Raw genomic sequence first — 24,126 nt, forward strand, 5'->3', positions numbered from 1 at the left:
CGACCCGAGGGCTGTGAGTTTCACAGCCCTTTACCCAGCGAGGTGGTTCAGTGGCGGCTCAATCCGCAGGGCTGCTCCTGAGCCCGTTCCTTGGCTTCTGCTCCTCGTAATAACGCCACAGTGGGACCGGGGCGTGGCTGTGCTCAGTATACGGCTCGGTTCGTTAAAACCGCAGCTCCGTCCCACCTTGGCCCAGTGCCCGCCCTCCGGCACCTCCCCCCGGGGCGGGCGGCGCAGTGCGGAAGGACGCGGGGCCGGGAGGAAGCGGATTCCGCCGGCTCCGCGGCAGCGGGCGCACGGTGAGCGTGGCGGTACCGCGGGGCCGGCCTGGGGCTTGGGGGTCTCGTACGCGCTCGGGCGGCAGGCAGGCTTGCGCAGGGGCGGGTGCTGCCCAGCGCGTCCCTCTGCGCTCTGCGGGAATGCGGCAGCCCGGCCCTGGGAGGCCCACGGCTCGGCCGTGCCCTGAGCCCGCTCGGGCGCGGCGGGACCCGGGAGAGGCCGAAGCAGGCCATGCGTGTCCGCTCCGGAGGTCGGGGAACTGCCGGGAAGGGAGGGCGCAAGGACCCGCTCCGGCGCAATCCTCCTTCGCTGCGTTTTCCCGAACCTTAGCACGGAAAACTGGGCTGCTCTCGCATTTGTTTATGGTTTGCTGCAGTGTGAGGGTTTTATGAGTTTTTTTTTAAGGTCTCACTCGTGTGTGGCTGGCGGGCAGCGTCACCAGTATAACACTGCGATATTTCAGCCGCCGCAGGGCAGGGTTTAAATCCAAATCAAACCGTGCCTTCATTTAAAAAAAAATGGGGGGAGGGAAAGCCAAAAATACGTTGACGTTTTTGTACAGTCCTTTAAAATGCCTTGACCGCTTCAGTGTTTAAAATATACTGTCTTTTTGTACAAGGGCAGAATTAGTGGAATAGATCTAAAAGTTGAAGGCTCCCTCTCTGCTTTTGGCATTGGTTTGCCATTAAGGTGGTTGCTACTCTTCCATATTGCTGGTAGCTGGAAAACCTTTTATTTTTTTATTTCCCTAAGAAGAAATCCTGTTTATTAACTTTTGGGAAAAAAATTGCTTTAAACTAAAATAAAGTAGGACTAAATTTAGGTATGTTCTGTGAGAAAGTGGGAAGGCCCTGGGACAGGGTGCCCAGAGAAGCTGTGGCTGCTCCATCCCTTTAAGTATCCAAGGCCAGGTTGGACAGGGCTTGGGGCAGCCTGGGATAGTGGAACACATCCCTACCCATGGCAAGGGGTGGAACTGGATGAACTTTAAGGTCCTTTCCAACACAAGCCAGGGTTTCTGTAAAACTCTAGTTGTCTCAAAGAAGCTTTTAAATAAATCCAGATTTTGAATGGTGTTTCTCTGGGTAGTTCTGGTTTTGAAACACTCTTATGCCATCTTTAGGTAATCCCTGTAATTTTTTTTTTTTTTTGGACGTAGATAAACTAAGTCTCATGAGGTAGAATGAGGGAGCAGGGGATTTTGTTGTTTGTTTTTGTTGAACATGTTAAATCCCTAGGAAAGGCCGTGGGTCAAACCAACTTTGCAGGAGGTGTCTGGAAGCACAGGGAGGTTTCATTAACATCATCTTGTGTTGGCCAGGGCCGTGTGTTTGAGGCAAAATGGCTTTCAGTAAAGGATACCGTGTCTATCACAAGTTGGATCCACTTCCCTTCAGCGTGATTGTGGAAACCAGGAACAGAGAAGAATGTCTCATGTTTGAGTCTGGAGCTGTGGCTGTCCTCTGTAAGTTGATCTATTTTAATAACTACTGTGTTAGAAGGGTGGCAGACTTGACATTGTGTGAGCCATTTTATTTGTGGAATGTAAAGAAGCAACTGTTCTGTTTTTCTGTTTGGTAATGGAGAGGCTTCTGATTTAAATGAGAAAAGAGGCATTTTCTTATCTTCATCTGTTGAGAGAGAATTTTGCGCATTTCATTACAGTTCTTTATACATCTATATTTTCATGTCTACTAAATTTTCTTATAATTGCCTCCCATATCACCTTGTTTCTTGGGTTCTGAAAAACCCTGTTTTGAACATGTGATAAGTCATTGATGAGCTAATTCTGATGTTGCATTTCACAGCAATAAATGCTATATTCTTAAATGTTATATCATAATTTGGTTTTATTTCATTTTGTGTGATTTTTAGCTTTATTTTGTCCCTGTATCTTTAACCTCCCTCAAGACTTGGTATTGCTTTGTCTTGTAATAAAATGAGTAATACTTGGAGCAAGATGCCTTGCATTGCAAAGTTATTTTTACGTGTTTTAAGTGAAAAGTGCGTGAGATTTCCCCCTCCTAAATTTTCTCCCCCTCCCCTTTTTTTTTTTTTTTTTTTTTTTGCTGGAGAACACTAAAGTGCAGAAGAGAACTATAAGGCCTATACATAGACTTTTAAAATACTTAAAATTATATGTTTGTGTTCTTTAGGAAGCCAAAGCACCTGGTTGCACAGCATTTCTGAGCTCAATTTTGGCTCCTCTATAGAAAGCTTTCATTCCATGGAAGTAGTTTTCTCTTTAGCCAACAGCTGTTACAAGCCAGGCAATGACTGGCATAGTTGCTACAGCTGTATGATTACCCAGGTGAACAGTGGGTGTTTTTCTCCTCTTTTTAAAATTCTGCTTTTTTTTCCTGTAACAGTTTCTTCTTACTATGTACTTAAGTAATCTCCCCAACTTTGGTAGCAGTATCCATAAGGCACTGTAGTGTGGATTGGGAATAAGTGTCCAGTCATAAAGGTAGCAAGCAGGTTTCATGCAAGCTATAAAATGTTTTCAAGATTTGTGGAACAGATTGTTTTAGCCTGTGTTTAGTAATTATTATGCTTGAGCTACTTAAGGTCTAACAGATGAAAATTTTTTTATTCCTGAAGGTTATGTTCAAAAAGGGCAGTAAGTCACTTTTCTTGCCGGGATATACTGCAGGCACCTGGATAAATGTCCTTTCCTAAAAATTAAAACCCATGTCAAAGTTCTTGCCCACTTCCTGGCCTTCTTTTACCAAGCAGAGGAAGCCAGACCTGAAGAAGTTTGGAAGCCTCTCTCCTCTTGCATTCTATTCTTAGTGATAGCTCACTATTAATCTGCAAAGCGCTGTCCTTGGAATTCTGATTGGTAGGTTACGTCATAGCAAATGTTCACACTCAGCTGGAAGTAGTTACTGAGTATTGTTTTCAGTAAGCTTAACCAGGAAACTGGTTTCTCTTTTTCTGTCTGGTACACGGGCATAGTTTTCCACTGAATATTGAGCAGTGGCATTTTTCCTTAATGTTTTATTTCCATATAATTCCCTAAATTCTTTAGGTACTGACACTTTTCTTAAGGGCTGGAAGATCACAATCTTAAACTGACAGCAGAAAAAGCCCAGGAGTCCCCTAGCTCAGGTTTCTTTCTTCTCTTTTTCTGCCTTCTGTTCCCATCTGGTATCTGTTCTTTTTAATGCATGTTTAAAGGAGTACAATTATTAGTACTTTGGGAAGATTTGTGAAATGTTACTTCTCTGTCTCGCTGGTCATGTCACAGAATCCAGCCAGAAGATTCCAGTCTGTAGCTGTACAAACTTAACAGGTATTTGTACAAATAATAAACAAAGTTAATGCAATACTACTGTCCCTTGGGGAAGATTTCCCATGTTTTTAAAATCCCTGTGAATAGACAGATAAATGGTCAGATCAAGTATATATCAATTTAAATCCAGAACAGCATCACTTTAAACTGTCAAAAACTTTTGGGTGTTCGTGATGGTCCTATCACTTTTTAGACTACAAAAATTGACAATACTGACTTAAAAGTTGTTAGACATTTTTCCAAATATTTTAATAAATACTGGAGAAGAAGTAACATGTTTAGCCTTATACCTGATCATAGTTCTTACCTGTATGTAGAGTGGCTAATATATGCACAGCCTAGTGAAATACATTTTAGCATTAAAACTGATTTATGTGGTTCAGTTCTGAGTGCCTAAGTGAACTGCACCCCTTGGAATATCTATGTACAGAAATTTGGCTTTGAAATGGGCTAAGAGAATGGGATGGAAGCTTACTGATCACTTCAGTGTCATCTTAAAGGAAGCACATCTGTCATTTTGCTGAGGGAAGGATAACTGCGTTAACCTTCCTCCCTTGTGCCCTCCGTGAGGCACTGCAAGATGATTCATAGGATTTAGTTGAGCCTTGGCAGGAAATACTGTGCAGCTCAGATGCTGGGTGATTTTCAGCGTGTGTGCCATGTGCTGCTCCAGGCAGCCTAGTCAGAGGGAACCAAGGAGGAGGGCTGAGGGGATAGTTCAGAGGTGGTGGTTGTGTAACCACTCAGTGGGAGCTGCCCAGGCCATACTTCTCCTGGAGGTGTTCTGTGTGAATTAATTGTTGTTGCTGTGACTGAAACACCTGAGCAGTACTTTGCTTTCCTTTGTGCATTTAACACCTCTTTGGTCAGCATGGTCCTGAAATTGGGTTAGCCCGAGACACTGGAGTGTGGGGGATCCTTCTCAAAGCCTGGTGAGAGCACCTGGGTATGTCAGCAGCTTCACTGCTGATGTTTTTGGAATTTAGTGGGAGGGTGTCACAGATCTGTTTTTCTTACTTTCCATATGAAATGGGCAGTATATCTGTATTTTGAAATAGGATTCTCTGAGATGTCTTAGCTGGAGAGGTTTCCCTGGCTGGGCAGGAGTGTGTTCTGTCTCCATCTCCCTGCTGGTGAGTCATCCCAAATGAGTGGTAAACTGTCTTTGCTCCTGTCACCTGCCATGGAGAACATTCTGTCTGGGAAAACAGAGCCGTAGTAGTAACCCCATGTGCAGCAGGCACCCTGACAGCTGTTCACTGCCATGGTTAGCAGTGCTGCTCACACCACTTCTTTGGAAGAAAATTCTTCCACGCGGTTAAACCAAGGTGGTCTCAGCAGGCCTTGAAAAGCAATCTGGCAGGGTTTTCTCATCCCCAGCATCCTGAGCTGAGCCAGTACTAGGGCTGTGTCAAAAAAAGAGGTAGCAAAAGTAAAAAAATAGTTCTTTAGTTGGCTAATTTAATAGATGAAAGTGGTGACTCTATTCTGATTTTAATGTCACCTCTGTGGTAATATTCAGGTGTTAGCTTTAATTTAAATACCAAAAATCTAACTGTCCTAATTTGGCAAAACCCTTGAAAACCTTGGTCTTAAAAGATAAAAACCAAATTGTGTTCATAAATTTTTCACTTTTTTTTTCCAGATTTTTCAGATTCTAAACCTTTTAAAATGACAGTTGTGTGGACTTTGTTGTGTGTAATGTAAGTTAGGAGTCTTGGGTCTAAAGGAAATGCACATAATTTCAGGACTGTGGTTTTGTTCCCAGCTCAGAGTCCCATATTCTACCTGGAAACTGTAGCCACTAACTTGAAATGTGTTGTCTCATGGCCCCCTGTGAGCACACCGAGAACCCAATCATAGAGAGCCTACATGGTGACTTTCAATGTGATTTGTACCTTTTAATTGTTAAAACTGGGAATCTAATTTCTAGATCTGGAATGAAGCATAATACATGTTGAACCAGATTATCCTAAAAACAGGATTGTTGATGGGGTTCCATTTCTGTAACACTGGGAGGGCTGACATATTCCCTTCAAAATAATTTTTCACCTTTTTTATGACAGTCCGTGATTGATAAGGTACTTGTTTCAGATGGCATTTTAAAATGCTGTTGCCTGTTAATCCTTAATAAATAGTGACATGAAATTTTGTTGTTTTTCTCTTGACACTGCAAATGAGGCTTTTCTGGCTTTCTCCAGAGGTACATTATAAATTGATTCGAAAATCACTTTTTAAGTGTTGTGATTTTGTGGAGTTTTTTGTTAGTTTGGTTTGGGTTTCTTGATACTGCTTAATAGTGATCATGAAAGGATAAAATTTTTCCATTTTTGGAGGGCTGAAGATAGTGTTAGCAGGATTGGTGCCTTGGGCTTCTAGAGAGCAGACTTTGGCCTGGGTAAGAGTCTCTTGGGAAGAGAATGGGAAGGGGTGTGGTGAAGCTGTGTCTTCCTGATTTCATCTTGCTTTTCAGAAGCTTCAAGTGCTTTTCATTGATGTTGTTAGACTCCTGACCACAGGACATTCCTTATTGGGCACTGCCTCAAAAGCAGAAGCCTGGGGTGGGTAAGGGCAGGATGGAGGAAATGATGCCATATTTGACATTTTCCCATGTGACTTTTGGCCTTAGAAAACAAATTGAGGTGGGAAAAGTGCAGGTAGTGTGAGAGAGAAACACTTAGATGGTCACTGTGGAAAAGCTTTGAGTTCACACTGAATTAGGCCCGATGTAAATGAAAAACATGGCATGAAATGCTTTTGGTTGGTTCTTGGACACTTTAAGAAAATAATAATTGACTAGCTACAGTAATTTCTCTATTTTTATTCGGTTAGTTGGTTGGTTTTGCAACCCTTTGCTGCTCTATTAGCCTTTATTGGCCTTTTTTGTTGGTCTGAATTTGCAAAGCCCATGTTACTTAATTTTCTTCGGGCATTTACTTATTAAGGCTTAACAAGGATAATCCAGCATTCTCTGCAATGGAAAAAGAGAATAAATCCAAAAAAGACAGAAAAGGCATTGTTCTGACATGTCATTAAATTCCAGCAGGCACCTTTAAGAAAAATCCTGCAAGAAGTTTGAAACAAAACCTGACCTTTCCATAATAATTTCAAGTGTGGAGGAAGAACACGGCAGCTTTCTGGTTATGGAAAACTGAGTTTAGAAGAGTAAATTGGTATCATTAAATCCTTTATCAAAAACAGATTGAAGGACCCAGGGTCTGAAGTTTAGAAGTTCGTTCCAGCCCAGTGGTTTTCTGGTTAAGAAAAACACAGTTTGGTGATGCTAACAAAATGTTTTTAGATTAGCTTCAGGTTCTTAACACTCACCCTGGGTGAGGACTTTAGAAATACATCTTGATGCTGCTATAAAAAAATAATAAAACCCCCTATTTTTATTATATCTATATTACAGGAATATTAGTGCCATAAGGTAAAGAACCTTTTTAAAAATCACTGAATAAAACATTGAATGGGGTTGGATTTCAAGCTGTGGTTAAATAATTGTTTAATCTATTGTAAATTGTCTGATCCATTCTAATAAAAGAGCTGGCAGATATTTGAACAAGTGGTAGGCTTGTGCACAGGCTGGGCTATACTAATCTTAAGGGAAACTTGTTAGAAAGAGCAATTCCATGTAAAATAGAGGGGTTTTTTATTATTATTCTGAATAAAATAGAGATTCTATTCTAAATGATGTAGCTAATGTGAGAGAGAGCACAACAGAATGCCAGGGCAGATAGGCTTTTCAATTTACTCTTCTTCATGTCATGTCCTGAGGTTTTTAGTGTCAAAGCAAAATGGTGCTGATTGCTGGTAACCATGGAATCTTGATCTCTGTAGATCCAGTGGCAAAGCTGGAATTGTTGTTGTTGCCCTTCTGGCACAGTCTTGGTCAGGACAGGTGAGATCCTGCTGCTCTGCAGCCAGGCTGGTGGGCCTGGCTGTTATAGTGCTGATGAAAGGGACAAAATATACACTTAACTCCCAGGAGAGCAATGGCAGATGTACTTCTATTTCTTCTAAAATATGATAGGGCTGTTTTGTGTTTTATTTCCAAAACTGTCTGTGAAAATTTTGTCTTCCTAATTAGTCTAAGACATGGGTTTTAAATACCAGTTTTTGTGTACCTACAAGAGTTTTGATCTGCTTGGAATCTATCTAAGATAGTTAAAATGGACTTGTGATAGTCTTGTTCAGAGATAATACTGCCACATGATGCTTTTATTCTTGGAGAAAAGGAGTAATTTTTTTTTTTCCATGAAAAAAAGCAACATTAAGCACTAATTTTAATTACAGGAGAGCATTCTCAGGTGTCTTGTCTGTTGTATGCGCTTTTTATAGTAAGAGATTATGTTGTTAAAAATGCCTGTATTCTCCTTCAATATCACTTGGAGTTTTGCTTTTTTATTGCTTAAAAACATAGCACGATCATACTTTGTCACAGAATCAAACCCTCATTTTCCATTATAAAGTGCCATATGCTCATACATTTTGATTTCTTTCCTGAAGCATCACGTAAGTGGCTGCTTTTGTAATCCCTCAGGTTTTCAGTTTGGAGTGGCTTGTTCTCATTGCCATAGCATTGGGGCTTTTACATCAGCAAATCTTCAATTTTTTCTCCACAGCTTCTGCAGAAAAAGACACAATCAAGAATACGTACTCCAAAGTCATGGATGCATATGGGCTCCTGGGTGTGTTGAGATTAAACCTCGGTGAGTCAAATGTATAAAACCTGAATTTTTCATTTGGGGCAGAATACTGTGCTGCTCCTGTAAGACTGGATCTTTTCACCAGGAACAGGGCTTCTTTCTTTCTATTTGTTTTCTTGGTTTGATTTTTTTTTTTCTTTGCAGAATAGCTTACAAATTTGGACCACTCCCAGAAATGAGGGGGTGGACAAAAATAACTTCTGTTTTTGCAATCCTTGTTCTTTGCAGAGTAGTTTCTCCTTTCCATCTGTAGAGCTTGCGAATGTGTTCTTGGTGTTGGTTCTCTGTGCATTTTTCAGGCAAACTGGGGTGGGTTTGTGTGCCTTCAGCACATGAATGAATCAATATCTGCTCTGCTAAGATCTGTTCTCTTTCCTGCCCTCTCTTGTTTTGCAGGGGACACACTGTTACATTATCTGGTTCTGGTAACAGGATGCATGTCTGTAGGAAAGATTCAGGACTCTGAAGTTTTCCGAGTTACTTCCACTGAGTTTGTGTCACTGCGGGTTGACCCAACAGATGAGGATCGTATTTCAGAAGTGCGCAAAGTGCTGAACTCTGGAAACTTTTATTTTGCGTGGTCTGCCACTGGTGTCAGCTTAGACCTGAGTCTCAGCGCTCACCGCAGCATGCAGGAGCACACCACTGACAATAGGTTCTTCTGGTGAGTTCAGAATGGCTTCAGCAGGTGTTACATAATGAACTCTTCTACAAACTAATGCCTAGCAAGTTTTTATCCTTGTCTTTCCCAGCTCTTACGTGTACACCTTTCTCCCACAAATCTTGAGATGGAATAGCATTACTCAAACGTTTTCTAAGGGCAGAAGTATATTACTAATGATAGGATGGTTTTGTGACCACTTGGAAGTTTTTTAATTGGAAGGCACAGATTTTTCACAGCTTATGTTGTATTTTCATCTGAGTATCTCCTGTGATGTTGTGTTTCAGTTTTGATGCCTCTTAATTATTCATCAATTGTGTCATTTTTTAAATGGGTGTGGTTATGAAACTTCAAAGAAAAAAAATTACTGGTTTTTAGAATGTTCTGGATTCTAAAATAATGTGGTGTTTATAGATAGATTCCAAGGGGGTTTCCAACACATGAAAGCACTTCAAAAGTTTTGTTACTCAAAAAATTATGACATTGAAGGTTTTGTTGAGACAGCAGGTAGGCTCTGCTACAAAGTGCACTTTGCTTGGCTGCTGCACTCACTATTCTTTTACTGGATATTTTTGAATAAAGTATTGTTTTCACACAAAGAATTTTCGGTGAGAGGAGTACTGCTGTCTGTCGATCAGCAGCTTTAAGTAATGCCAGTAATGCACATCGACATGTCAGAAATTCTGTTCCCTTCAGCCTGTTTTAAAAATGCTCTGTGTGTCCAGGAGTCTTGGAAAGGTTCTGAAGACTTAGCTTTACACTGTTAGAACAGGTGAAAAGCTACATCTGTCCCCCTCTTCTGGCCAAAATGCACCAAACCAGCTCTAGCATATGAGCCAATGCTTCCCTAGTCTTAGCTGCTATTTCAGTCAGGTAGAGGAATCTGATCAGAGTGAAATATAAGAAAAAATTACTAAGGTAGGAAATAAGCTCAGGACTTCAGAAACATTATTTCCTTGATGTAGGTGTATATGGGTTGTAGAAACCTTGCTGTTTGTGCATCTGGAAAAATTCTTTGCTCTCCACTAATCAGTCAGTATATCAAGGTTTGAGAAGTGATGCCTGGTGACCATGTCTAAATAAGCTGGGCTGATTCTGACCCATGTTGTAGAACTTTGGCAGTTACCGGTTCTGTGTTTTTTTAGTAAGGACCAGTCCTCCCAGGAGGTAGGTGGAATGTCCAGATTCCAAGATCTACAAATGTAACCACTAAAAGCCAAGAACAGGAAGTATTCTGCAGATGCACTTGAGTGAACTTCCTGGGGATTTTTCTGTGCCAAACATCTAGGCTCAGAGTGCCCAGGGAAAGAATATTGTTTGCTTTCAGTGGCCTGTTATAATGCATCTGTATACTTAGGTTTAGGATGAAAAGGCTAAAATTAAAGAGCTTCCACTGTTACAATGAACATGCTGTTTGCAATTCCAGTAGAATTTTCTGGGCAGAGACACAACCAGACATCTTCCTAGAGTTAGCTTTCCTTTGCTGTGCAGAAAACTTTGCTCCCTTCTTTTTGCAAGTGAATGTTTCTGAAGAAGATCAAAAGCCAAGCCGCACTATAGTGAGGAAACAAAAAAATTCACAAAACCTGAACTTTAGTCTTACTTAATACAGCATTGCATGGGTACATTCAAACTGTGTATCCTCCTTTCATGTGAACAGTAACTGCTATTAGAGAATCATGTATGCAGTATATAATGTACCAGCACTCAGCCCTGAAATTGGTGTTTAAAGACATATGAGAACCTGCTGGCTGGGAATGTATTCCTGGAAGCCTGTCTAGGGTTAGGGGACATATAATGAGAGTATTCAATGTATATTAATAAGAATTTCTATTCTAGCTTTATTTTGTGGTGGTATGAGATTGAGTGGTGCTTTACACGCTACAAAAAAGGTAAAAGGTAACCCTGTCATTGGAATTCTGCCATGCTTTCCTCGAGTCTGTAATCTCTGGCTTCTCAAAATAAGGCTGGGCAGAGAAGTATAAACAAGCTTTTGGAATGTTGTTTTCTTTGGTGGGTGACAAGCAAGGGGTATAAGGGTTACTATTTTAAGGTCATGGAAATTCATAGCTTCACTCCATCTTCTTACTGTGCTATTTGCTATTTCAGGAAGATTTAAGTGAGTTATATCACAAAACTCTTAGCATGCCTATTTTTCCTGGTCTTCTTTGCCATAGAAGGTGTAAAATGTAAGGCGTTAGCAGTTGGCTTAAGAGTTTGAGCTGAACTGTAAACTGAATTGTAAATCCTTCTTGTTCTTTGATGGTTGTTTTCTCCCTGCTAGGAACCAGTCACTGCATTTACATCTGAAGCACTATGGTGTGAACTGTGACGACTGGCTGTTACGCCTCATGTGTGGAGGAGTGGAGATCAGGACAATTTATGCAGCTCACAAGCAGGCGAAGGCTTGTCTCATTTCACGACTAAGCTGTGAACGGGCTGGCACCCGGTTCAACGTCCGGGGAACAAATGATGATGGCCACGTTGCCAATTTTGTTGAAACAGAGCAGGTATGTTATGCTCCAGTGCCCATAGCTTGGCTGACTAGCCAATGTAAGTCCCCATGTGATGAGATTTTTGCTCTAAATCAATGAATCACAAGTCAAGTCTGGCACCAGCAGATATTGGAATAGTTTCTTTGATACTAAATTAGGAAGCTAAGTAGGTTATGTAATTTGATGATCTTGGTTTTTAGTGTGGCTTATGGTCAGGGCATGGCTGGGTCTGAGTTGCAGTAGCTTAAGGTGCTGAACTCCTGTGGGTGGCTATACTTCCCCTGAGCCCCTTGAGCTGCATGGTAGCATGTGCCACTTCTGGCCTGAGCTAATCTAAGTAAAAGACACAGGCAGAAGAGATTTTTGGCAAATATCAATAACACCGGTACTTTGTGGCTCAGGAAAGATAAAGCATTCCACTAAGCAGAGCTACTCTGAAAGGCAGCTTGTAAAGCCACTGTCATTCTGATGCCTTGGGTTTTCATAGCTCTGCCCTCATTACACAGAAATGTGAGAACCTGCTAAATCCTTCTTTGTAACCTGTTCCCGAGGGATTGTTCCTGGGGCTGTGTTTGTGCTCCTAGGTTTTTTTTTGGCTGACTCACTGACTCCTTCCAGAACCCAGGTGACTGAAGGAGGACTCCATGCAGGGGGACTCTACTTGTACACCTCCAGTTTCAAGAGTAGTCAGAACACTCTTGTTACACTTTCTCTGTCCAAGTTTCCTAGTGTGCCAGCATCACTGAATGGCTGTGGTGTGTTATTCCACTTTAGTTTTCCTTTCCTGTATCATGTTGTGTTGGTTTCTGATGCAGAAAATATGTGCAAGTATTCTGAGTAGGCTGCATGGTGATTTTCTGTGCACTGGTATTCATTTTAACTGTTCCTGCAGAAAAGTCTTAGCAAGTTGCTTAAAACATCTTACTCCTAGTGCAGAAGTTACTCAAGTCCAAATAATAAAAGCTGTATTTCCTTACATGTTGTGAATTGTGATTCTGCAAGGGAGCATGAGAGTGACAGAACTTTTTGTGAGAATTGTTCAGAGTCTCAGAAACTATATTTTGGCTTGTAGTGTGGAGTAGGTAATATGTAAATATATTTTATTTGCTCCATGTTTAGTTAAGGCTAAGAATTCTAAAATCTTGCACTGTGATAATTATTAATACTATGCTTTACTTTCCTTAACAGGTGATATATTTGGATGACTCTGTGTCATCTTTCATACAGATTCGAGGATCTGTTCCCTTATTTTGGGAACAGCCAGGACTGCAGGTAAGCACGAGATAGATTTAATTGTACAGATAATTCTTATTTATACTAGCCTTTGGGCTCCTCTTCACAGTTGCCTGTGAGGATGAGGTGATCCTTTGGGAGCATGTTGGTGCTATTGTGACTTGCCAAGCCTGCTTCTCTCCAAGTCTAAAAGTTGCTTTGCACACCACTTGAATGTCCATTCTTTTTTCCATGTTTCCTCTTTGAAGTTCTATTTCCTCTTTTAAATGGGTTATCTAAGGGCATCCAAAGAGGCTGTTTTCTTATGAATTGTTCTTGAGAAGAAGTCTTTTCAAGAAGTCAAGAAGGATCAAGAGTTACTGTAATGGAATTTCATCACAATTTTCTTGAAAGAGGTACTTGTTTGGCTCCCACTACTGCGACACATTTTTTACAGGAGAGGTTAAAAAACAATTGTGCCTTACAGGGACTCTAGGTTCTTTAGACATACCAGAATTTTACAGTAGAACTGCTGAAACATTCACGTGCATTTGACTCAAAACAAGACAATTTAATGTACTCTTGTGTTGTAGGTGGGATCCCATCGTGTCAGGATGTCACGGGGTTTCGAGGCAAATGCACCAGCTTTTGACAGGTAAAAAACATCTAAAGATTTTGCTAATGCACTAAAAACCTCTGATAAGTTCTATTGCATCACAGAGATGGGATATATTATTCCAAATGGGGAGGCTTTGTCTATACAAATGTGGAATTCAGCTAAGCTGGGAACTTCCTGGGGATCACTTATGCCTTTCAATGCTTTGTTGGAAAGTGTGAATAAAATCGATGTTCAATACTTTGCAATTTCTCAGTGTTGCAGATGTTGGCTGTTAATTTTTTGTGTGCCAGAAAATGACTGTGGAATTTTTATTCTGTTAACAGGCATTTCCAAACTCTTAAAAATTTATATGGCAAGCAAATTATTGTAAATTTACTTGGGGCAAAAGAAGGGGAGCACATGCTCAGCAAAGCCTTCCAGGTGAGTATGACAGCTCTTCCACTGTGCATGTCCTTGGAACTTGTTTGTTTGCAATGAAGCTTTTACATAGCCTTTGGAAGCCAAACCTCCAGGTACGCTGTGCTCTGGGAGCTAGAATTGGATTTTATCATAACCGCACTGCTTATGATGCATGGTGTGAAATTAATTGTTATAAGCTCTCTACGTAATTCCTGTTTGATTCTGTTCAGATTGTTTACCGTACTGGAAAATTACAACAGCAATGTGACAATATTGAGGGATTCTTAATTTTTACTTTGATATTTCATGCTTACTATTGCCTTATTGAAAACATAAAACTTTTTTATACTATAAAATTGCTAAATAAATACATTTTACTTTATGATATTTAATGCTGTGATGTTTCTTTTAAAGATATTTCTTTTGAAATTAATGGATATATCTCTTATTATTTTCTTTAAATACAGTTTATCAATTTAAATATGGAGCTGCTTCATGATTAGCAGGAAATATTTGTTCAGAAGATGGTAACTTTAAGTGGCTGCTCTCATTAATTTCCACTGACTAGTTTAAAAGAAAACCTCATGTTGCAGTTCACAAATACTGACCATTTGAGGAGCTCTGTCTGAAGGCAGAGAACATGTCAGTAGCCATCTGTTATTTCTCTCTCCCTTTTTCCTCTGTACTATAGTGATTGAATATCTTGGGGCATTCACTGGGATATTTGTTGTATCCAGCTCTCGTGGTAGGAGATGGGAGCGTTCCCAGGTGTGCATCCATACACAGGTTTTTTCCAACAGACATTGTGTTGGCACTTAAGGCTTTTTCAGGGAATATTAGGTAAAGTTGGGCTCAAGCCACTCTCCACAGCAACCTAAATAATTTGGGTGGGTTTTTGCCAGCAGTAGTTGGTGAAGTGTTACTCAATCCCCTTTGCTGACCAGCATGTCAGTGGCTGTTGGTGAAAAGGGGTTTCACTGAAATAACCTTTTCCAAGTGAAAACATTTGAACAGCAGAAGAAGCCATGGGTTGCCTTGGTGATCCCTGGGGTAGTAAGGGAAAAACCTGACTTTGTGACAAGGAAAACAAAAATACACATGAAATATTAATCAGTTCTGAGTGATTCATTTCAAGTGTAATAAAAGTTGTTTCATTTTACCTAAAAGAAAGCTAATAAAACAACTTTTAAAATATTTGTAATCTCTTGTTTAGTTCCTACTTCTGTATGTTCAGGTACTGGTATATTTATACTTTTTTTTTTTTTTTTTCTGTTTATGATGCCAGAGCCATTTGAAAGCATCTGAACATTCAGCTGATATCAAAATGGTGAACTTCGACTATCATCATATGGTTAAAGGTGGAAAGGCAGAAAAACTACACAGTGTGCTTAAACCTCAAGTCCAGAAATTCTTAGAGTGTGGATTTTTTTATTTTGATGGAAAGGAAGTGAAAAGGTTTGTGTGTATAACTTTCCTCAGATTAAATTGTGGTGCTGGGATGTGTTTCACCCCTCAGCAAGAAGACAAGAGAAAGGATGTTGCCTCTGTTATCGTGGTTTTAGCGTATCCTGGGTGATCCTTAACAGCTGAAATATGAGTCACTTATTTTACCCTAGTAAAATCTTGTCTCATTCTGTGCATGCTCTAAAAAATCTCTAAAGAAGATCTCTGTGAGACATTCAAGGGGCAAGAATTAAGTTCAGGCCTTTGACCTCAGGATTTTGTGAAAATGCTCGATAGTCTTTTTTCTAGCGAGCAGCCACATGGAATTAATGTCTGTTTTTCCATCTTCCTGTGTAACAGGCTCAGGATTTCCCTCAGTGATGGAACATACAATTTTCTGTGTGTTGTAAATGTTTGTGTTCAGGACAGTGTTTTTGTCTGTGTCTGGATCCCCCATTTGAGAGATTCCATTTTCTCAAAGGATGATTGAGGTGCATGTTTTCTGCTCTGCTCTGTACTTATTCCTGATTCCTAGAGCAAAAGCTATGCTTATCTCAGCAGGAAAAGAGAAACAGAGACAGAAACAGGCAACATTCATTCTCTTCTCCCTTCCACACCCTTACGCCTTTTAACTAATGCAGAGCAAAGTGCTGAGTGAGGTTCTCCCTGAGAAAGAGCTGCTAAATGATGAGGGGATGAGCTCCAAAAATTTTTAAAAGTGTAATTTTTTTTTTAAATTGGGGGATTCAAATAATGCCATCACAAATCAAAATTCAACGGTCTGAAAGCAGAAAAAAGTTGTGACTTGTGACAGCTCAAAGACTGGTGTTAATAAAAAGTAGTTATAATGCTTGTGAGTTAATGGACCGCCTCCTTTGGCAAATGTCAGGCCTTGTATTTCAAATCAAATGCAGAGATAGTAATACCAAAAGGAAAAAAAAACCTTGAAGAAAGTTTTTAAGAATTTGCTGCAGTTTGTGGTTAGGTCTCAAAATACAGGTGCTGCAACCATACTGACTTTGGCGGACAAAGTGTGTAGAGGGAATGACAAAAGGAATGGATAAGTGTGTGTCCTAGGGAGAGCTATTAGAATTTTGAAGTCCTAGCTGAGCAAGCAGCACATGGATGTTGCTTAACATGATCCTTTTGAGAGCTTTCTAGCACGAGTTAATGGGCTTTTCCCAAAGGAAGCGGAGCAGTTCTGAGTGCTTATGGGCCTCAAACATCCCTTGAGCTAAAGGGGAGAGGCTTGTTTTTTATTTTTATGAGCAAATAGTGAGGCATTGGAATTGGCTTTAGTTATGTCATAAATTCTTGTTACTTCTTGTTAAATAAAATAGAATTCAAGAACTGTCTCAGTACTTTTTTTTTCATTTTTGTTGTAACTATGAGTTATTTCTCTCTGAGGTTTTTTGGAAGTGTGTTAGTTGAATTGTTTGAAAAGAAACCTCAATCTTGCATGACACTTAACCAAGCAAGCAAGGAGGGCTGGGAGAAACTGAAGCAGAAGGACTGATGTTATTTGCAAAAAATGCCTGAGCTGTGCTCAGTGAACACTTGGAGCAAGCTCACCCCCTGTTGCTGGCACGTTTATAAATGTCCTTGTGGGGCAGGAATGTGGTGCTGACAATGCCGATTTACTGCTCTGGTTCAGATCTCCCTGTCCCTGCCCCGTTGAGATGTGTGTTAGATGAGTTATTTCAGTTGTTCTCTCTTTCCTATTGTTCTTGGCACAGATCCCAGAGCGGCACTGTCAGGACCAACTGCTTGGACTGTCTGGACAGAACAAACAGTGTGCAGGCCTTCTTCGGCTTGGAGGTAGGAAACCCATGTCCAGCTGCTGCTGCTGGGGCACTCGACTGTAAAAGTAGTGTCACCTTCCCTGAGAAGGGTAAATGGACTTTTCGGAGGTGTGTTTCTAGTGTTGAAATGTACAGGGTCTATGCCTTTATTAGTGTTCAGCTCTTTATTAAAAAGTCAGCTCAGCAGTGGGGTATTGTCTGTCCCTGGGGTCTCCGTGGCACGCTGGTAGCCGCAGGCACAGAGGTGTCCAGTCTGTATCTGTAGTCCCGATCAGCAGACCATCCTCTCTCCTTTCCTCCTGGCACACTGGTAGCCGAAGGGTGAGGGGATGTGCAGAGCCTGCTGCCGAGGTCCAGCAGCAGCTATCCCTCTCCTTACCTCCTGGTAACACCAGGTAAAGTGTCTGCTTTCCTTGTGCCGGCTTCCCACAGCCCAGTCCAGTCTGGTCCTCTGCAGGTTATGGTGACAGGTCAAACACAGACTGGGGATGGAGTTCCCTTTTCCGCAACCAGCACATCCATCCAGCCCCCTCCACTGTGCCCCTCTTTATCATTTTGGGGTGTTTTTCATCCCCAAAACCCCCTCCCATGATTCCACTGGATTATTTTGAATCCCAGTCCTACTTTGGGTGGGGTGTAGGTGATTCTTAGGAGCAATTGGCTAATTAACATTTCAATGTCAGTACTTGGCTTAAGCCAAAGTGTCCCAGCCAGGCTGTTTTGTTCATAACAGTGTCAGCTGTTTCTTGTTTTGACTGCCAGATGGAAGACCTTCAGCATGCTTGAAAATGCAAAACTATGGATGCTGCAAGGGCAAACCTAGGAAAATCATTATCCTTCTGTTTTCTGAATTTTATTGAGTTAAAATTGTCCTCTTAAGAGGAATTTCTCTGACAACGTACGAGGCATTTGAAAATTTAAAATTAAAATTATATCTTTTTTTAATTTAAAAATTTAAAACAAGATTTTAAGAGACATATCTGATTCTGGAATATGTAGTGCTTGGCTGCTGCATTTACACAAGTTTTCTATGGCATAAGACTCTGTTTTTACATTGTTGATGTGTAGAGTACTTGCATGTCAAACGTAGCTATCTAGCTCTGTTTTTTCCTTTCATATCCTTTTAAGAACTGCATAAATACAATTTTTTTTAGACCACCTGTGCCAGATTTTTCAGCAATGAGAATTAAATTATGATTTCAGCTAAAATATGAGAGCTAAAAGCATAAAACTAATTAATAAGAAGGGAAATGGTTAATCCTGAAGAACTACTTACTTAATTTTAAAATTCTATTAAATTAGATGTATGAAGTCTTACTTTATTCAGCACAATAGATACTTAAAATAACAGGTACTGAACTCTAGGTGACCCCCTAAAATTATAAGAGCAAGCACCTAATTTCTAAAACTTCTTGTATATTTCTTCTTAATTTTATTACGCAAGTTTCCATTTGTATCTTTTGTTGATTCCTGCCCAGCCGTCAGAATTTTGCCTTTGCCATTCTTTTCCATCTATTATTTGAGGCTCCTCCTTCTTGCTGTCAAGACACCCTAAGGTTTTAAAGATTTTTAAAAGCTCTTGAAAATAGCTTTTGTGTTTAGTTTGGTGAACTTCAAGATAAAAACATCTACAAATCAGCTGCATAATTTTTTTCCTGTATTACTGCCTATCTTCAAAGGAAAATGCAGTGTTGGTGCTAAATTACATGTATGATGCAGCTTTTCAAGCATGTTATGCTGACAGTTTGCTCAGAATGATACATATAAACCCAAGATTTGTGGGCTTTTATGCATATATGCTGAAAAGTACCATATGCCTTTTGAGAAATATTTAAAGTGGTTTTTTGGGGTTTTTTTTGTTTGTTTGTTTCTGGTTTGGTTTGTTGGGCTTTTTTGCTAATGTTGTCTTCCCCTGTTACAGATGCTAACAAAACAGCTGGAGGTGTTAGGATTAACTGAAAAGCCTCAATTAGTTACTCGCTTTCAGGAAGTTTTCCGATCCATGTGGTCTGTGAATGGTGATTCTGTTAGTAAAATTTATGCTGGAACTGGAGCCCTTGAAGGAAAAGCAAAGGTAAAGTACATCTTCTCAAATGCTTTAGCAGTGTTCAGTATGGGTTTTAATAAATTCTGCCATTAATATAGTAATGATGAGTTTTTCTCTTTAAAAACCATGTTCTTTGTAATTCTAAAACAATCCCAAACAAAACCCAACCAACCAAAAAAATTAACTTGAAATGGTTGGTTCTGTGGATAACCAGGCTATGTTCCTCTACATTCCTTCCTAGCCATGCTTCTGCCTCCCACATAACACTATTCTGTACGAACAGATAAGTCTGAAATCTTCCATTTCCTTAGAACATAGTTCAGAAAAATACATATTCAAATCAGCTTTAGTTTCTCTGACTATTTTTACTTTTCTCTCCATACCTCTCCTGCTATTATTTCAGTTCCATTCACTGTATCTCCTTTTCAAGTGTGTTAGATGGGGTGTTGTTCATGTTTTTAATGTTTTATAGTGTTAAAACTAATTTAGTTGTAACCTGGTGGGTTTTGTTTGCATGTTTGTCCAGCTTTTTCTTTTTCATTTTGCAGTCACTGAAAAAAACCCAAATTTTGTTTCTACCTTGCTTTTTAACACTGTAGAAACAGTTTCATGCTCCACGGCAGCGTAAAGTTTCTCTTCAGCTCGTTTTGTCTGAGTTGATGCCTGAGTTGCTCCTATTTGCTAATGCTGCCTTTTGGTTTTTTTTTCTCACAGTGTTGCTTTTTTGTTTCCCTAATCCTGTCCCTTGCCAGGTGATACCTGTCAAGACAAATGTTGACCCCTAGCAATTTTTGCCCTTAGTTCCTTAAGAATGTCTTTTCACACTCTTCTTTCTGCTAAAGAATGTGCTGCTTCTCATTCCATGTTCTAGCCTACATCCCCATAGCCAGCTGTTTTGGATTTTCCATCATTTGTTCATTCACACTGTGCCAGGGTCCTTCTCTGCTCATGCAGGAGGTGTCACAGCAAAATACATAAAAACAAAAGAATCAAATCAACTTGTTGCTTGTTCTGCCCCTTGACTGGTGGACACAAGACTTCTTCATTTGGGAATTTCTTGTATTTTATTATGGAATAGAATTTGGATCAAGATATTTAGTTTTATTTTCTTACAAAAATGTCACTTAGACTGCCAGGAAAACTGCAGTAAGTATTTTATGGAGTGCCTCCCCTTGTCTTGACTTTGTCATTCATCCTTCTTTGTTCCTTTTCCTAAATTAATAAATATCTACTTAATCTAGTTCATGGAACTATTTTTTTTTTTAACTTTAAAAAATGCATTTAATGTATACTTTTCCATTTTTAATGTTTAAAACACAGAGCTGATGTCCTGGTTTATTAAACCACGACAGTACAGTTACTCTGCTGTCTTTGGCATAATTCTGGATCCCTGCCCTGGGACAATTCTTAATTAGTACCACATCTCATAAATCAAATCAAACATCTCTGACACCAGTCCAGTCTATTCAAAGAGGATCTTTAATGTTTGCAAAACCATACAATTTTTGCTCGTTTCAATTAAACCTGACTCAGTGTGTTTTTGAGTACTCTGAGTATGTATTTTAAAATGTAGTTTTTAAGTTGCATTCTCATTTCTCAAATGAAAAGTTTGATGCCTGAAATTGTTCCATTTTCTACTTGTCAGTTGGATTCTTCAAAGCCCAAGAATACTTAGAAGTAAAAATACAGAAATTTCACATAAGAGAAAATTCTTTTAACCTTAAGTGTGTTAATATACCTTTCTATACTGAAAACCAGTTATTTTAAAAATATTGTAATACTCGTTGCATCTAATTCCTTACCTGCTCTTTCTTTTGCTTTCTTGGGGTTCCTTTCAATTAATTGCCTGATATGTGAATGGTGAGTGTGGCTTTTTGGATCACCAGTTGTGCGTTGTCTGCTATGAAGGGAGTGCATCCTATCAAAATCCTATTGCAATAGAGTGGTCCCTACAGCTCATCCCCATTGTCTGCCAAAGCCTTGCTAAAAGAGTAGCTTCTGTCTTGCTGACTAGTATGATTTCCAGAACTAAATCCTAGGGTAGTTTTTTTAAGCTTTTGCCTTCTTTTCATATGCATTTAAGAGGCTTTCATGGACAATGCAAGCTGTAAACATGGGAATATTTTTTTATAATAACACGATCCCTTGCAGCATCCCAGATGGATCACAGTCTGGTTTTCATGTACCAGCAGCAGTGTGTGTTCACACACACCTCACAGGCAAAGCACATGCAACAACAGTTGTTTTTGTGTGCCCAAGTCAACACTGCCAGGTTTGGAATGGAGTACAAGACTGCATTATATGTTTGCTACATTATCCTTCAGGTGTGTGTGTCCCTCAGGTCATCTGCATCAGCAGCACATTTTTCTGGAGACCCTTGTTTAGCCCAGTTGGTCACTGTTCCTCTGGACTGTGGTTCAGTCAGGCCGGAGCGTGCAAACACAGTGTCTGGATGTATCTGTAGCCATGGATTAGTGTCTGTGTTCCTTCTGGGATGCTGCATGAGACTTGCATGTTATTTCAACTATTAAGGGTGGTCTTAAGTTGAAGCTCTCTCTGCTTTTAACGTGGATATTCCAGAATGTGAATTCTGAACTCCTAAGTGCATAAACATATACATTTGTGTGTCATGGCATTTGGACTTGAGTACTTGCTCATCTCTCACTATTTGGGGAAAAGCCCAAATCCCTGTCATGGTCTAAACATGGCACTATATCAAATTAATTTTTAAAGACCTAGGGTTTAGGGAAAAAAAAAAAAATCCCTCGCTGCAGTATTTAATTTTATTTTGTTTAATTTAAATCTGCTTGTTAGATATGCCTTGTAGGTATTACTGTGTTGTTTAGCATCTGGGGGTGGGGGGAAAGCACATGTAGCACAGTAGGCTCAGACGACTTGATTTAACGCTTAAAGAAGAAAATTGCCTTAGACCTTGAAATCCTTTATGCAGTTTACATGTATCTACTGAATATTGCCAATGTATTGTGAGCAGTGTCCGACATAAAATATTCTATACATGTTCCTCCCTAACAGGCTGGAAAGCTGAAGGATGGTGCTCGTTCTGTGACCAGAACGATCCAAAATAACTTTTTTGATAGCTCCAAGCAGGAGGCCATTGATGTTTTGTTATTGGGAAATACCCTAAATAGTGATTTAGCAGATAAAGCACGGGCTCTCTTAACCACCAGCAGTTTACGCGGTATGTGTCTTTTAGGATTTTAATCTCTGATAACTATTTGGTGTAAGAAAGCTGTATCAAGTTTGTTTTCAAAGCACTTTTGGGAAGTATAAATGCTATTTTATGTTCTCTTGGCTTATTAAAATTGGAATTTACTTCTGCTTTACTAATAGTGCCAAACTAACGTGCTGCAGAAATTGCTTTATGATTTTTGGGTGAAGTTCTACATCAAAACCAGAGAGATTTCAATAAGAAACTCTGCTTGTGCAGAGCAGCCATGTGAGTCTCAGGGGTTTTGTACCAGAAACATGGTTCCCCTCATGAGAACAGGTGCTGAACCAGCATCCTGCATCCCCAAAGAGGTGTAGCCTCTGTGGTCCCCAGAACTGCAACCAATCCCATCTTCTGCAAGTCTGGTGGGTGAGAAAATAGTGGGTCAGTCACAGGGCTGTGTTCAATCCTCTCCTGGGACATCAAAACTACAGGAGTTCATATTTGGGCAAAGAAGGAACTTAATTTTGAGTCTTCTTTTCAAGCTCCCAGGTAATAATGTTCTGGGTTACTGTAACTTTTAGGGAAACATTCTTAAATATAACCTTTTCATTTTTTTCCTTCTCCAAAACACATCTTGGCCTAGAATGAGGAAAAATATGTCAAAGCTCCAGTGCAAATCTCTGGCTCAAGAAGAAAATAGTTGCCCAGTTGTAGTCTTCATGTCGAGGGTCCACATCTTCATCCAATGTGGAGGCTGAGGGAGTGTTTTGTCCCATTTGTTTAGCACAAGGTTTCATGTTACTGTGTTTTTTTCTTATATCTGAAACCTGGTAAATGGGCCTCACCTCAAAATTAGTTAAAATTTATTTCCTCTCTCTTTTTCTGGGGATGCAAGCTATCCTTTCCATATTTGCAGCTCCTGACAGCTGAGGAGCATTAATCCCTCTTCCCTGCAATCTCTCTGCATTCTGTGCTAGATAGCAAGTTAACCAGTGGGGTACTTCAACATATGTGAATCCATTATTAATAAAGGAGGAAAAGAGAATTTGCTAATCCTATTGTGAAGCTTGGTAGATTTTGCGGCACAAAACATAAACATATGCTTTAACTGATGCCAATGGTTATGTGTAATAAATTGTATATTAACAGCATGTTTTCTCACATGTTACTGGAAAATCCTAAAAAGCAATAACTTATTTAACTAATCTTTTCTTGTTTCCCTCTTACTGCATCCATAGTTTCAGAGCAATCATTACAATCAGGTATAGTATAGTACAGTAAAATAAACTAGTTACCTGACCAGCTGTTGTTGTTCTCTGGCTTTTCTTGTGTCTGTTTATGTCATATTTGGCTATGGGCTCAAATTTTCCTGGTGGTGTTTGAGTCTGCCATTCCTGTGCCCTAACATCCTTTAATCCAATAAAAGTGAGACTATAAGAGGTGAAAAATGTTGCATTTGAGCTTGGGTTTGAGTTAGGAAATGAGGTAACCAATTTTTAGGGGTTTATTTTTTGTACATGCTCTGGCTGCAAAGGAATTTTCCTTTCTATCTGATTCTGAGGCTTCAGTATTTTTGCTTTGTTTAGGAAAAGAGGTGAAATTCTTCAGTACAATTTGTAATTTCTTCTTATTTGCTGCTAGATGGTTCCACATGTTTGTGGTCATGCAGGAAACTTCTCAGCTGTGCAGCACTTCATGTTCTTGTTCTGAGAAACCATTATTTAAAATAAAATATTCCTAATGCTCTTCTATTCAGATTTTACTATGTGTTGAGCAAATTAAAATGGGCTTTTCATTTGCCAGTTTTGCTTTTCCTATATGTGTTTTACTCTACCTACTTAACTCTTAGTGAGTATCAAAAGAAGGAAATCTGAGTCACAAGTAATGTATGTCTGATATTAAGGGATTCACTGTCCTTTTGTCAGTGTAACCAAGTGCTTATGGGAATGACTGGACACTCACTGATGGTATCACTTTCTATCTTATAACTCTG

General features: G+C 39.8%; 1 protein-coding gene across 7 annotated transcripts in view; it reads left to right on the forward strand.

Moving 5' to 3' along the window:
- The first annotated feature begins 207 nt into the window (after positions 1-207).
- Positions 208-24,126, forward strand: part of SYNJ1 (synaptojanin 1) — a 50,068-nt gene continuing 26,149 nt past the window's right edge. For 4 of the 7 annotated variants that reach the window (XM_021548563.3, XM_021548566.3, XM_021548567.2 and 1 more), the window contains exons 1-13: positions 208-299; positions 1,601-1,744; positions 8,200-8,286; positions 8,680-8,947; positions 11,229-11,454; positions 12,628-12,711; positions 13,245-13,306; positions 13,594-13,690; positions 14,955-15,124; positions 16,849-16,930; positions 18,836-18,988; positions 21,995-22,160; positions 23,372-23,395. In XM_021548563.3, the coding sequence (XP_021404238.1) occupies positions 1,621-1,744; positions 8,200-8,286; positions 8,680-8,947; positions 11,229-11,454; positions 12,628-12,711; positions 13,245-13,306; positions 13,594-13,690; positions 14,955-15,124; positions 16,849-16,930; positions 18,836-18,988; positions 21,995-22,160; positions 23,372-23,395 (1,543 nt within the window). In that variant the 5' untranslated portion in view covers positions 208-299; positions 1,601-1,620. The remainder of the gene's footprint in view (positions 300-1,600; positions 1,745-8,199; positions 8,287-8,679; positions 8,948-11,228; positions 11,455-12,627; positions 12,712-13,244; positions 13,307-13,593; positions 13,691-14,954; positions 15,125-16,848; positions 16,931-18,835; positions 18,989-21,994; positions 22,161-23,371; positions 23,396-24,126) is intronic. The other 3 variants (XM_021548564.3, XM_021548570.2, XM_021548565.3) reach the window with 2 other exon arrangements.

This window comes from Lonchura striata, chromosome 2, assembly GCF_046129695.1.
Source record: "Lonchura striata isolate bLonStr1 chromosome 2, bLonStr1.mat, whole genome shotgun sequence".
Taxonomy (NCBI): domain Eukaryota; kingdom Metazoa; phylum Chordata; class Aves; order Passeriformes; family Estrildidae; genus Lonchura; species Lonchura striata.